The sequence below is a fragment of the Misgurnus anguillicaudatus genome, chromosome 21 (assembly GCF_027580225.2).
Source record: "Misgurnus anguillicaudatus chromosome 21, ASM2758022v2, whole genome shotgun sequence".
Classification (NCBI taxonomy): Eukaryota; Metazoa; Chordata; class Actinopteri; order Cypriniformes; family Cobitidae; genus Misgurnus; species Misgurnus anguillicaudatus.
The window spans coordinates 19,630,162-19,643,691 of NC_073357.2; the positions used below are offsets into that span (position 1 = coordinate 19,630,162).

At 36.7% G+C, this 13,530-nt stretch overlaps 1 protein-coding gene across 10 annotated transcripts in view; it reads right to left on the reverse strand.

Moving 5' to 3' along the window:
* arhgef11 (Rho guanine nucleotide exchange factor (GEF) 11) overlaps positions 1-13,530 on the reverse strand; it is a 210,207-nt gene that overhangs the window by 25,141 nt on the left and 171,536 nt on the right. For 9 of the 10 annotated variants that reach the window (XM_073859776.1, XM_073859769.1, XM_073859772.1 and 6 more), the window contains 8 exons: positions 9,091-9,216; positions 4,146-4,263; positions 3,439-3,617; positions 3,269-3,344; positions 2,808-2,984; positions 1,043-1,124; positions 761-838; positions 258-292 (listed from right to left, as the gene is read on the reverse strand). In XM_073859776.1, the coding sequence (XP_073715877.1) occupies positions 258-292; positions 761-838; positions 1,043-1,124; positions 2,808-2,984; positions 3,269-3,344; positions 3,439-3,617; positions 4,146-4,263; positions 9,091-9,216 (871 nt within the window). The remainder of the gene's footprint in view (positions 1-257; positions 293-760; positions 839-1,042; positions 1,125-2,807; positions 2,985-3,268; positions 3,345-3,438; positions 3,618-4,145; positions 4,264-9,090; positions 9,217-13,530) is intronic. The other variant, XM_073859775.1, reaches the window with a different exon arrangement.

A 13,530-nucleotide genomic window follows, 5' to 3' on the forward strand; every position in this document is an offset into this window, starting at 1 on the left:
TGACCTTTTTACATATTGTAATATTTTATTGTTATTGTATGTTATTATGTCTTTGTTTTATGAATTGTTTTTAAGGTTGGATTGCTGAATGTCTGGTCTGCGCAACAAATTTACCTTCGGGTACCAATAAAGATACCTTGAATAGAATTTTTTCTTCTTGTTTTAACTTGATGCACTGATGAATTATGATCAGTAACTTAAATTAATGTTGATTTTAAATCTGTACTTGTCAATAACAGTGGCATAGGTGGTCTTACCTAATCGACTGGAAGATGTACACACACCTGAGGATCTGAAACAGTAGAAAGATGACAAATGTCACCAAATCATAAAATAACTTGTAATAACTTGAAATGTGTTCATTCCAGAAACCTGAAAGTGTATAAGGCCAAAAATCTTTAAAAGGCAAAACATTGTAACTTTTTCCTTTATACCTAGACAATCATTTAGGTCTGAAAGCATGTGTGAATATTTTAACTCGTTTTGTGGAGGAAAATACATATTTTTTTATTAAAAACCAAAAACTTGCTAAAAAACTGATTGATTGAATGACTGACTTGAATTAAATAATGAACAAAAGAAGTCAATAAGAGTCCAGAATATATGTGAACTCCTTCAAAACTGTTAAAAAGCATCTCAGGGTGAGGCAACAAGCTCCTTGATCAAATGACAAGAGAACATATCAGCAAATTCAAAGAAAAGAGTGGCTACTTTTTTAAAGGCCACATCTGTAGCTTTATATGATCATGTACTGACTTACTGTGCTGGAGAACTCTGTTTGGTTGTGTTTGCCCCTTGAGTGGCTAAAGCGATTGTCTTTTCAAGCAAGTCTTTCCAACTGTGACACAAAGCAATGTAAAGAGAATTCTAACATAATTAAATATTTCCCACTTTATATTTCACATTTCATATATGCAACATAATATTTTTTACTTATATATTTATAACAGTAGTTTGCCATTTAAAAATTACTGCAGAGGATAAAACTGTTCTGATGGCAGCACTTACCATCATTTAAAGACATTTGATCAGATTAACTCACATGTTTTTCTCTGAAGATGTCCCGGCCACCAGCTCATAGATCTGTCTCTCCGATGTGCTTATTACATAGAGAGCTTTATTGTCTGTGGACAACAAAAAAAAAACGAATAAACTATTCTCTTGATCTTCTGTAAAGTATATATTTTATCAGCAGCTAAACAATAGTTACATTGCTTTTACTTACAAAGAAGTAAAGGCATCATAAAGTGTAATATTTTCCTCTAAAAAGACCTTGACTCACATTTTTCAGAAGTAATTGTATATTAGGGTTTCAACAACTGATTTAATATTTAATAATAATTAAAAAGTATACAATTATAAACACGAGTAAAAAATGTTCTACGGATGTAATTATTGAGTAGTTTGGTCTGTGACATCACTTGCCCACCACCCTATAACAACAGCGCGAGCTGCACCATAAAGTGCAAGCTCCTTGTTTATACAGCACACAGCACATAGTAGCATGAGTTTCATGACGAAATGAGACAGTGCAATGCTTGACAGAAAGATGCCGGATGCGAAAGGGTTTAATTTCTTTGTTTAATATATGTGACTTTGTTTTTGTCTAGAGCACATGAGCCTGACATTATAGCCTGACTCGAGCTGTTGCAGTGAGGTGGTGGGCAAGTGATGTTACATGCCAAACTAACCAATAATGACATTCAACAGTATAGACTGTTTGAAAACCACTGTGTTTTTCAAAAAAATATTAAATCATTAAGTCATGTAATTGATTTGATGTGCAGGTATCAAATCAACACAAAAATATATTTTTTGAAAGAATATTATCGACATTTCATCAGACGCACGTGCGTTGTCGCGGTTACGCATCTAGTAGGAACTTTACTTCCAGTCCTGGTCTAACTAGTGTCTAAACTGAACTCTGGAATAAATACCTTGACCATCATTTTTTGTTTGTTTCCTAAAGACGAGGGAAGACAGTGATCATGGATCACCGTGACTGATATGTGAAGGGAGGTTTGGCAGCCGGTTTAAAGTTAACATTGTATACATTATAGTACACATTTTACACAGTAACATTATCTTTACACTTTAGCTATAAAATATGAACTACGGTAATCTACTTTTTTGTTTATTATGTTTATCAGAAATAAACTACTCCTAAAGGACTTTGCAGAGTTTACCAAAAGTTATGTTTGTTCCACGAAAGCCGTTTGTTTATGTTGTTACTGCTGAAACCGTTTAGAATTTAAAGGCTTTATTTTTACCTGGCATACATGTTGTATGGTGCTTAAAAATAAAATGTATTGTGTTTGGTTACAGAACAGCTGAAATGAGTTAGTTTAATCTACTCTTCATAGTGGTTGTGCACACGCCAACCTACTTTAAGCCAACATCAATGGAGCTCTGATATTACGATTCACCATGGCAACAGCACCTGATATAGAGGTCCAGATACTGTTTACTATCCAGTAAAAACACAATTTTCATTATTGAATACTATCGACTATTATTGAATACCGCTTAGTTGTTGCAGCGCTAATATCACTCAAGAGCACAACACAAATATTTGCATTGTGGACAGTGTGAAAACTTAAAGACAACTTTTTGTGATGATTCACTCCTGAATTAATAATAGGTGACCAGCACGTTTAAGTTTTTACCTTAAATTTCAAACAAACACAAAAAATATCTAAACACATTAAATTTCAAACTACCCAATAATCAGTAATGAGTAATGCAATACGAATCAAATGTGACTGCATATTTAACTGATAACATCACTTCTTATTCTTAACTCTTACCTGTTGCGACCGATCGAACAAGCGAGGAGTCGAGACGTACGACAGGGCAGAATGAGGTTTTGAGGTCTGTAGAACCACCCCCAGCCAGCGATCGTGATGGACAGCGCAGTATGAGACGGTCGTCTGGACCTCTTTGAAGTAGCACCAAGAGATCTGAGAGTAACAATGCCTGGATCTCTGATATTTATTCAATAAAAAAACAATAGTTTTAGATAGCAAACAAATATTCTGTAACATCTTTTCCGCAATTATCGCTTGTACCAAAACACTGTTATTAGTGACAGTATTTGTTACGGCTAACATCATATATCGTTGCTTTCCTTCCAAAAGTCGTATCTCCATATTTCTATGTTTTTTATTTGAATAGCAAGCAGTCACTGAACATAACATGACACTTATCAAAAATGAACTGTATGCAATGTGTAAAGTAAAGTTCATCACTGGCTGCACTTGGTTTTTACCGAATGCTTTGTCCTTGCTGACTTTCCATGTCAGATGACCTTCATGGATCATTCTCTTAGTGGTGAGGTCCAGATTCTACAGATGGTTGAGAAAACCAAGACAGCATAAAAAACAGTGTCTTAAATTAAATATTTAAAGTATGATTTAAAGTCACATAAAAAGCACATACCTTAAATTGTGATGCAACAGGATTTGCCTGTCTTTCCAGATGCGTGAGATCCAGCCTGTTCTGGTATTGGCTGAGACGGTGCCTGTGCTCTGTCTCTCTGACGACCTCATTGACAGCCTGTAGTATCCCGCGGCAACAGGCCAGGGCTCTATGCAGCATCTGCAGGTCAGGTGAATCCTCTGCAGATGAAACAAATGCCTAATTGTCATACAAACTATCTAAAGAGCATTTATAATCAATTTGCCAAACCCTAAGTCTCAGCACCCCATGCACTACAAATGCATTGAAAATAATATCAAATACAATTCAAGAAAGGAAGTCCAAGAAAGGTGTCAAGTACATAAGCCTTAGTGAGGATACTCTATTTGACTAAAAGCCAATGGGTACCGTCAACTGAGTCCTTACCTTCATAGTAGATATATATATATATATATATATATATATATATATATATATATATATATATATATATATATATATATATATATATATATATATATATATATATATATATATATATATATATATATATATATATATATATATATATGGAAGTCAATGGGTACCGTAAACTGTGTGCTTACCATCATTTATCAAAATTAATCCATAATATTTAACTTGTGTTCAAAACTCAAACACATAAATAAAAAAACATGAGTGTGGGTAAATGATGACAGAAATGATAAATAAATATTGTGGGCACTCACCCTCTGTGTATTTGATAATGTTATCCAGTAGCAGTGGATATTTAGTCAATCTCTGCATTTCAGACACCAGAAGATCTTTTAACTGTAACCTACGGCAGTGTGGACTGCCCTCGCACTCCTGTAACCGATCACAACATAAATGTATTTGTATTTGTGATTAACCAAACATGCAGAGTTACAAAAAAACATGTGCACACCGCCAACGCAAAATGGGGTCTTGCGCATTCAGTCTGTACAAACACACACTCTGCAATGACACTTCAAGATGGATCTGAGATGTGGCATTTTATTTACACAAAACAAAAGCTTTTATACCACGGGCTGTTTAAATACTCGATTCTGATTGCCTGGAAGGTGTGCATTAAAACTGTTTAATGCACAAGTAGTTCCAGTCAGTTTGATTACAGTTCGAAATTAATCCGCTACTATAAACATTGGATACCATATTAACAGTTACACTTGAGTGAGAGTTCTCTACACTTGAGTGAAAGACATATATGTTTATTTAGGTAGGCTAAATGGATGATTTTTGCATATCGTTTAATTTGTATGATGAATATGGCAATTTTGAGAAATTCGGGTTGGGTGGTTCTTCGCCCTCTACGTCGTGCATCAAAATCCTTTGATCCTTACTTATACACAAGCTTTGTGCACAAGCTATTTTATGTAACAAAACATTTGAAGAGTTTGTTTCCAAAACGAAAAACTCTTAATTTTTCAGAAATCTCGTTTTTTTTGGTTGTGCATTCCAATTAATATCAATTCAACTGCAGTTGGTTTGTTTTGATTTAAACCTTCATAACTTAACTCTTTCGCCGCCATTGACGAGATATCTCGTCAATTAAGAGATTTTCCGTCTTTCCGCAATACCGCTATTATCCACCAGGTGTCCGCAACTTTTTAAACCCGGAAATATTGCCCTATGGCAAGTGGCTGCATGTCCGTGTCTGTTTTAAAGATCGCTCTGAATGGGATCTCTATGAAAAGTCCGTCACAAAAATTGAATTATCTCTGCTTTTTGCTCAAAATGTGGTGTTTTTGCAGAAACCTACCTTTAAAAGCTGATAAGGTAGGATGAAACTTTTTTTTTGTTTGAAAGCAGAGGGTCTGTTCTTTCATTTGGTATATTGTATGTTTATATATTTAAAGAAGAACATTTTCTGGAAGGCATTAAACTTTGGTGAAAATAATGAAAAACGCTGGCGCTGGCTGGCAACTTTTTTTTAAAAACGCTGGCGGTGAAAGAGTTAAAAAAACACAGCTAAGTAGCACCATAATAATAACATGATAACATAATAACATGATAACATAATAATAAACATGTTTTGACCAAAATGTTAAAAACGGATTTCTCTCGTTTTGCAACGAAACTGTTCATTTGCTCCCCTATCTAGACAACTGAGATGCATCAAGATCAGCATGAGAATAAAATTGAGAATCAAATTGTGGTTAACTTTTTTGGATTAAACTGTGTGGTGCTTAAAGGTCACGTTTTTTCTGATCCCATTTTTTAAACCCTAGTTAAGGTCTTTACACACCGGGACGTTTTTCGTGCGCGTTTATCGTCAACGTTTTATGTGACGTTTTTCTGCTTTCACACCCAAACGATTTTTACTGGCACTGAGCCGAGTGAGGTGCAAATTCACTCCCTGGACATTAGATGGCGCTTAATACAAAACAGATATATGCCCTTACACAAGGTGGCGCTGCGAGACGTTATGCGTCTGTTCTGACACTCACTTTTCATACAGAAGAAGAGAGCCAGTATTTACACTCGCGTGTAGTCAATAACCATTCATATATGATTTTTGGTTAACGGGCAAACAAACACATATGGATCTTTTAAGTAGCAGTGTATATATATATATATATATATATATATATATATATATATATATATATATATATATATATATATATATATATATTATAATCTTTGTACAAACAATATCTCCGTGAACTTGAATACATTTTTAAATCATCATCAGTTAATATATCAGCACTCTCCACATAAAATTAACTATTTTTGATAGAACACGTTATTTCAAAATTAAAGCTCTTTCACAAAATATAAGGTAATGGGTGATCCGATGTGTGTACTTTTAACAAATCTTTTACAAGCACTTTCTCTGTTAACAATTTTCTCAAATTTCCTGCCAAATGTATTGTATTTTGTGATTTGGCTAAAGATTTAAGTTCTAATTTTAACCAATATACTCGTTTTATAGACAGTGGGTGGGTAGAACAACGAACCACCATTTTTGTTGTGCCCCAAAATGTTAATACTTCTGCAAATTGGTAAGTGTTGCCTATAAATATAATGATGCAATAATTAGGTATGTAGTCGTTACAATAAGGGGTCAACAATACTAATGTACAAATCTATGCATAGTGCCAAAATGTCACGTTATGTACAATTCGTGTTTTTAATCAAACATTTATTTTTGTGAATGACCTGCAGTTTGCAATAACAATCAGAGACATGACAGTAAAATCAAATAAAACAGGATTCAGAAATGTTGGTCCAGAAAAGTCACAATGACTGTAGTGCAACTGAACGGTAGTGCAAATCAACATTTAGAAATTAGACATTTTCAAATGTATTTCTTAAATGTATAAACACTTAAAATACATAAGTAAAATGGTATATAATAAACATTAATTTGTGTGAACAAGAACTGGCAGAGCTGTAAAGCAAATAAGTCACAATGATAGAAGTCTAAGTGAACTGTAGTGCAAATAAACATATCTATGAAATGTACATGTTCAACTGTATTTCTTGAATGTATAAACATTAAAAAAATAACTAAAATATAATAAACATCTATAGGTGTGACCAAAAACTGGCAGAGCGCTCCTTCTGTGTTCCTCTTTCTCTGCTTCACTTTCAATTTTTTTCCCTTAAGCATCTTTTAATAAGAGGTACCTCTCCAGAGGTTCGTCTCGGACTATTTTCTTTTGTTTAGATAGGACGTTGTCACGGCTGGTGCTGGATGATCCTCACTTTTGCTCACATCATTTTTAGCAGAAATATTGCTGTGAACACTGTAAAGATAAATTTAGTTTTCATCAGAAACAATCTTTCACACCGAGGGCCATGCCACGATATCCATGAGGTCAATATTTGATTACAAATGTAATTTAGATTCATGATATTTTATCTGGCTGAACAAATTCAGCAGATGTTACCTATAAACAGAACACAAATTAACCTCCTAAAACCCGACCTTTGGCTTGGCTTGCATTTTAGATTCCTCCAAGCTATTTGGGGTTAGGAAAAAGCAATGAATATAATAACCAAATATTTTTCTTTGAACATGAAGCAGTGTAATTGTCCATGTTTGTGTACAACAGGTTTCAGTTACACACAATGAAGTACTATGGTGCAAATAACAAAACGTGATATCACACAGTGTACAGGGAACATGCCATGGTATGAAGTTAATCACTGTTCAATGTCAGCACCAATAATAATTTTTTATTACTTGCACAGTTATAATGTAGATTTGCACTACTGGTCCGTTCAATACACTACTGGACTTCTATTTCATACTCCCTGTTCATTTGCACTGCTGGACTACTTGAATTGCATCGTTTGCACCCCTGTACTATGTACTGAATATTAGAATAACAATTCACTGCACAATAACTTAAGCCATTGCACTCTTAACTGACTAGTTACAATCCAACTCATTCATGCACTACTTAAATATTAATTTCACTACTGTTCTGTTTAGTTTATTATGTACATATCCATTTGTACATTTCTGTATATTATGTTCATAGTACCACCCATAGTAAGTTTTTACATCATATTACATAATCCTGCACCTATGCAAATACTGATATCCTGCACTTTTTATATTACACTTCTGGTTAGACCTAAATTACATTTCGTTGCCTTGTACTTGTTTAATGACAATAAAGTTGAATCTAATCTAATCATATAGCCCAGACATGTATTGTAATGTTCTAATATATATCACGTTACCTTCGAAATTCAGTCGATGATGTGAGGAACTCCGACAACTTCATAATCCTCCACAGCCTCGATGCATCTTCTTTGTGTGTTTACCTATTCCACGTGCTCCGCAAGACCATTTTGTGCTTGAGTGCCACCAAGTCGTGTTTTACTGGAACTTCAGCAGTGCCAGGCACGTGGACAAAAGCGCCAATCTCATTGGTCGGCCAACTTTTAACACGCCGCGTCAAACCAAAAAAACGCGACCAAGGTGTTTTTCTGAAAATGGCGCTTTTGCACCTCGCGCTTTACGAGTGGGTGTGCGCACTCACAATGGCGCTCGTTCTTGATTCACGAGACGTTAAACGTCAACGATAAACCTGCACGAAAAACGTCCCAGTGTGTAAAGACCTTATGTGTGTAATGTTGCTATAATAGCATAAAAAATACCTGTAAAACGATAAAGCTCAAACTTCACTGCCAGGCGATATATTTTCTTTAACAGAATTCGCCTTTCAAAGCCTACAGCAAACGGACGGTTTGGGCTTCCGCGCTCTAGTTCCTGCTTTAATGACGTCAGTAGAACAGTTTTTTGACTAAACTCCGCCCACAGGAATACACCAGTCGCCAGCTAAGCTAACGGCAAGCTAAGCTAACGGCAAGCTAAGCTGCTATCGAATCACAACACTCTAAACAAACTACACAATTAGAACTCGTTACGTATTTCTAAAGGAGGGAATTCATAGAATAAGAAAGACATCAGCCTGTTTTGAGGAGAGTGAAAACAGCGGTATACAGAGAGTAAATTGTGTGAAAAATACCGCGATCATCTACACATGAAACATGAACACGTGCTACACTGCGCACTGTAAACACAATCAAAGCTTCTAAAACACAGAAAGAACAGACCTTTAAGCATTACCAGTACTATTGTATGTACATCTTTTTAACAAGTTATCATCAATGCATAGCTTTTTATTTTACCTGTATTAGGTGGGCGAATCGAGGGTCTTTGCGCTGTTTATTTTTGATCAATTCCAGCGCTTGACTCTGCTTACTGCACAGATGAGACACCTGCTCCTGAAACTGATTCCCTGCCTCACCCTCAAACTAAAAAAAGACATACCCACAAGCATTAATGCAAATCAACATTCCTCTTTGCAAAAGGAAAAACCACCAACAATTAAGAAAGCATGATTATATGGTGTCATGGCTTAGCAATTAAAAATGTTGTTTTAATGGAAGTCAATGGGGCAAAATTGGCCACAAACAATAAATGAGTGAGAAAAAATAAAATCTGATGCTGTACAAAAACTGAAATCAAACACTAAAAATGCATCAAAGCCAATGTTTTTACTAATCATTGGCATGCCCAAAACTGTGAGAAAGGTAAAAGAAAATCCAGGCCACAATCACTTTTTGTATTGAAAAACTGTAATTTTTTGGTGTCACTGATTGTCACTGGGAAAAAAATCAGTGACACCACTTATAAACTAGGCAATCAAAGAGTTAAAATCATGGAATTTTTGTAAAAATTTGATAGTTTTGATCAGTACTGAGGTTGATTAACAGATTTATCCAAAAATGGCCCCAACAACACACAAGGGTTAAACAGTATGTTACTATACATTCATCTTCATGTACAGTATCAGATCAGCAGACAGACTGCAGCATATTTAGTATCAAAGGGGCAATAAGTAGGATTTTAAGTGTTTTATAAATCAAAATCAATGTCTTTATTCATAAATATGTCCTCGTCGGTGTCAAATGATCTCTGACAATGATCTGACATTTCTTTGTAAGCTTAGAATTTCTCCTCTTTACTTACATTGAACGGGTAAGTCCAAGGAGGCATCCATATCGTTCCGCCGTATTGATAAACTATAATAGCAGAGAGGGACAAAAAGCACTTGCCTACCAACACATTTTCCACAACGAGTTTTCATTCAGAACACGTGAACCAGCTGCAACGGACAAGGAGATCAGCGATTACATAACGGCTACTGTAGTTGCAACACGCATTTGGAAAGGGGAGGTGCTAGAAAGCACTGTTCGTTTGAATGCAAAATACAATTCCACCACTAGATGGGGGTAAATCCTACTTATTGCCCCTTTAATGACAAACGTGCTCATTCTGAAATCTAAATAAATAATAATGCTTTGTACCGTAGGTGCATGCAATATGCTGGTTTTGTAATTATGTTATCTTTACAAGTTACTCAAACTTATTCAGAGAAATAATGCTGACCATGTAGCTCAATGTCAAAAAACTTTATTTATACTCGTGTCATTAACAGAATGGAGCAAACACACTCACCTTAACGATTTATTATAAATCCCTTATCCTGTCTGATTAAAACATAAACATTGCAAATAACACCAGAAGAAACAATTAATTTCCTCCCCAAAAATGATCCTAAAAATGAATCTTGTGCGACAGATACGCTGTAAACCGGGTGAATTTATATCATAATTTTGAATTTAAGTCAGTAACGCCCTCTGCCAGTTGGGCTTAGCAAGATGGCCGCTCGAACTCTGCACTGGCTTCACCTCACGCTGTTATGTTAAGCATTCTATGCGTAATCCAGTCATTTATATAGATCAGTGGTCAGCGTTAACTATGCTCATTTACTTTGAATGGGTGACGGCGTGCGTTGCCAGAATGAATTGTGGATCCGTCTGCGTCATGTCACTGCGTTGCTCACGGCAGAAGTTGAACATTTCGCAACTTTTCAAGCGGCAAAGCAGGTGTCAGCCAATCAGATTTGCCTTATGCAAATAATCTAGTGCACAGCCAGCCAATTACATTTATTCAAGACTATAGCCCTTTTCACACAGATATTCCGTAAGATACACGGGACAGGCATCCTGGAATTTTCCGGGACCGTTTGATATTTTATTCATTGATACAGTTTTCAGACATTTCTCATCGTGATTGTTTATATGCATTTAAAACCCGCATTTTGAGGAGCTGAACGATATATCTTGTTGGGATGACGCGTGGGTATTTTCATTTATTATAATTCAAATGAGCATGTGACGCGATATTCTTTTATGCTGCTGAATGATCTCCGTTTCAACACAGTAAGTAACGAGCTAACTTACCTGATATCTGCTTCAGTCCAGTTTGCTGACATTTCTCGTCGTGAATGTTGTAAATCCCTCATTTTTAAGAGTTGAACCAACTTCATGTTGCCATGACACGCGCGTCCTCACTACGGCACGTGCGTCATTGTTTATGCGTCTCATTTATCATTTCCTGATAACTGCTTCAATCTAGTTTGCAACATTTCTCGTGGTGAATGTTTATATGCATGTTATCTCTCGTAAGGAGCTGAACCATAACTTGTGTTCGACGCGCCCATTACGGCATTCGTCCGGCTTCTTGTTCACACAGAGGGTTACCCGCGTATCTTACTAGGTCCTCTTTCCGGATACGTTCCCAGAAGATTAACGGAACGAGTTTTTGTTCACACAGACGCTTGTCTGGCAATTTTACGGGTATTTTCTGGGACCAGAGGTCTGTGTGAATGGGGTTCAAGTGACACCGTCACACAAGAAACATGTTGTACCGCTCATTTTATACATTATATTGTGGTTTTATGTATATTTGAGTTTTAAAAAGGTTTTACATGTTTTCTTAGCCATTTTTTCCCATTTTATTCCTTTTGCTATTTTATGTGTTTATGTCTTATTTTGTTTGGGCTGCCTGTCATGTGAGTAATCACATGACAGGAAACAATGCCAGTATAAAAGGAAGCAGCAGAAGCACATTGATAGCGTATGCTAAAGCTAAAACGGTTGCTGGATGGTGGAGTTACCTTTCATAGTGGACTTACCTTTCCAGACACGTTTTGTGGATTTCACACCAATTGTATATACACTGGAGGACACTTTAAACACTTGGACTTTATCACACTTTAGTTTTAGTGTGTTGTTTTAAGTTCTTTGTGTTTGTAAATACACTTAAGTTGATATCACTTGTTTGTCTCATCATTTTAACTCTTTTAATCTCACACAGTAAAATCTAACCCCTTTTATATATTTTGTGACTCAACCGATAGGGCTGATTGTTACAACTGGAGAACAGAAGAACATGTGTTGTGGCAACTGTGATTGGCTGTTGTCACATCAGGGACACCCTTTAAACACTCCCTTCGTCAAGCATTAACACTGACGCCCCGTGTGAATGTACCGTCAAAACGGTCTTAAAATCAAACACTACACATTTAACAGGGTTTCAGTTGCAGCAAGTTAAATTTAAGACCTTTTAAAGACCTTTTAAGACCATTATGAGTAAAATTTTAGACCAACATGACACATTACTAGAAGCATTCGAATGATATCAGAAAATCTCAAAACGTTCTATTTTTATTGATTCACTTATAGAAAAATACAAAATAAACACAGTATTAAAACAGATAATCAAAACACATGGAAATACATTATGCTTAACCCTATTAGACCACGAGTGTTGGCGCCGACAAATTCTGCCTAAAGCCCTTTAGGAAGAGATTCTGACAATGGAAGCCCAAAAAGCTTGGCCATCACGTAACTTCACTTAGGGGGCGTGCACACCAAAGCTTTTATGCCTGCAGCCGGCGCATGTTTTCAATTGTTTCCAATGGAAGTTCTGCGTTTTTCAAATAAGCCAGCAGCTAGCGGGTTTTTCTGCGCTGAAAACCGGCGCTCTGCGATTTTTACGCGCTTGGCGCTGAGCGTCCAGAGAAAAGCTCTGCCCGTCAATTTCAGTTCTCACATGGCCGCCCAATCACAGTGGAGGAGGGGCGGGACATTACCACAGCAACCAACCGGCTCACAGCTGAAGTATCACAGCTACCAAAGCGCTCAGCTGAAGAAAGCTGGCACTATACAGCAGCCTGTCTATGCGACCTCCGGAGGTATTCGGCGTCCTCAAGGCGTTTTCAGCCGCGTTTAAAACTTTTAAACGCGGCTGAAAACGCCTTGAGGACGCCGAATGCCAGTTGTTTTTCAGCTGAGTGCCAGCTTTCTTTTGGTAGCTCTGATACGTCAGCTGTGAGACGGTTGGTTGCTGTGATATTTGTCCCGCCCCACCTCCACTGTGATTGGACGGCTGCGTGAGAACTGACATTGACAAGCGGAGCTTTTCATCCAAAGTTGAATATTTTTCAACTCTCGGCGCTCAGCACTGAGCGCGGAAAAAACGCCGGGCGCCGGTTTTCAGCACGGAAGAAAACCGCGAGCTGCTGGCTTATTTGAAAAACGCGAGCTTCCATTGGAAACAATTGAAAACATGTGCCGGCCGCAGGCGTTAAAGCTTTGGTGTGTACGCCCCCTTAGTTCCTGGAAGCTCATAGTGAGCCATTGAAATACATTGAGTTAAAGGGAAAAGAGCTGTGATTTTTCCTAATTAATAGTCAAGAAATGCATTGATTTGCAAAT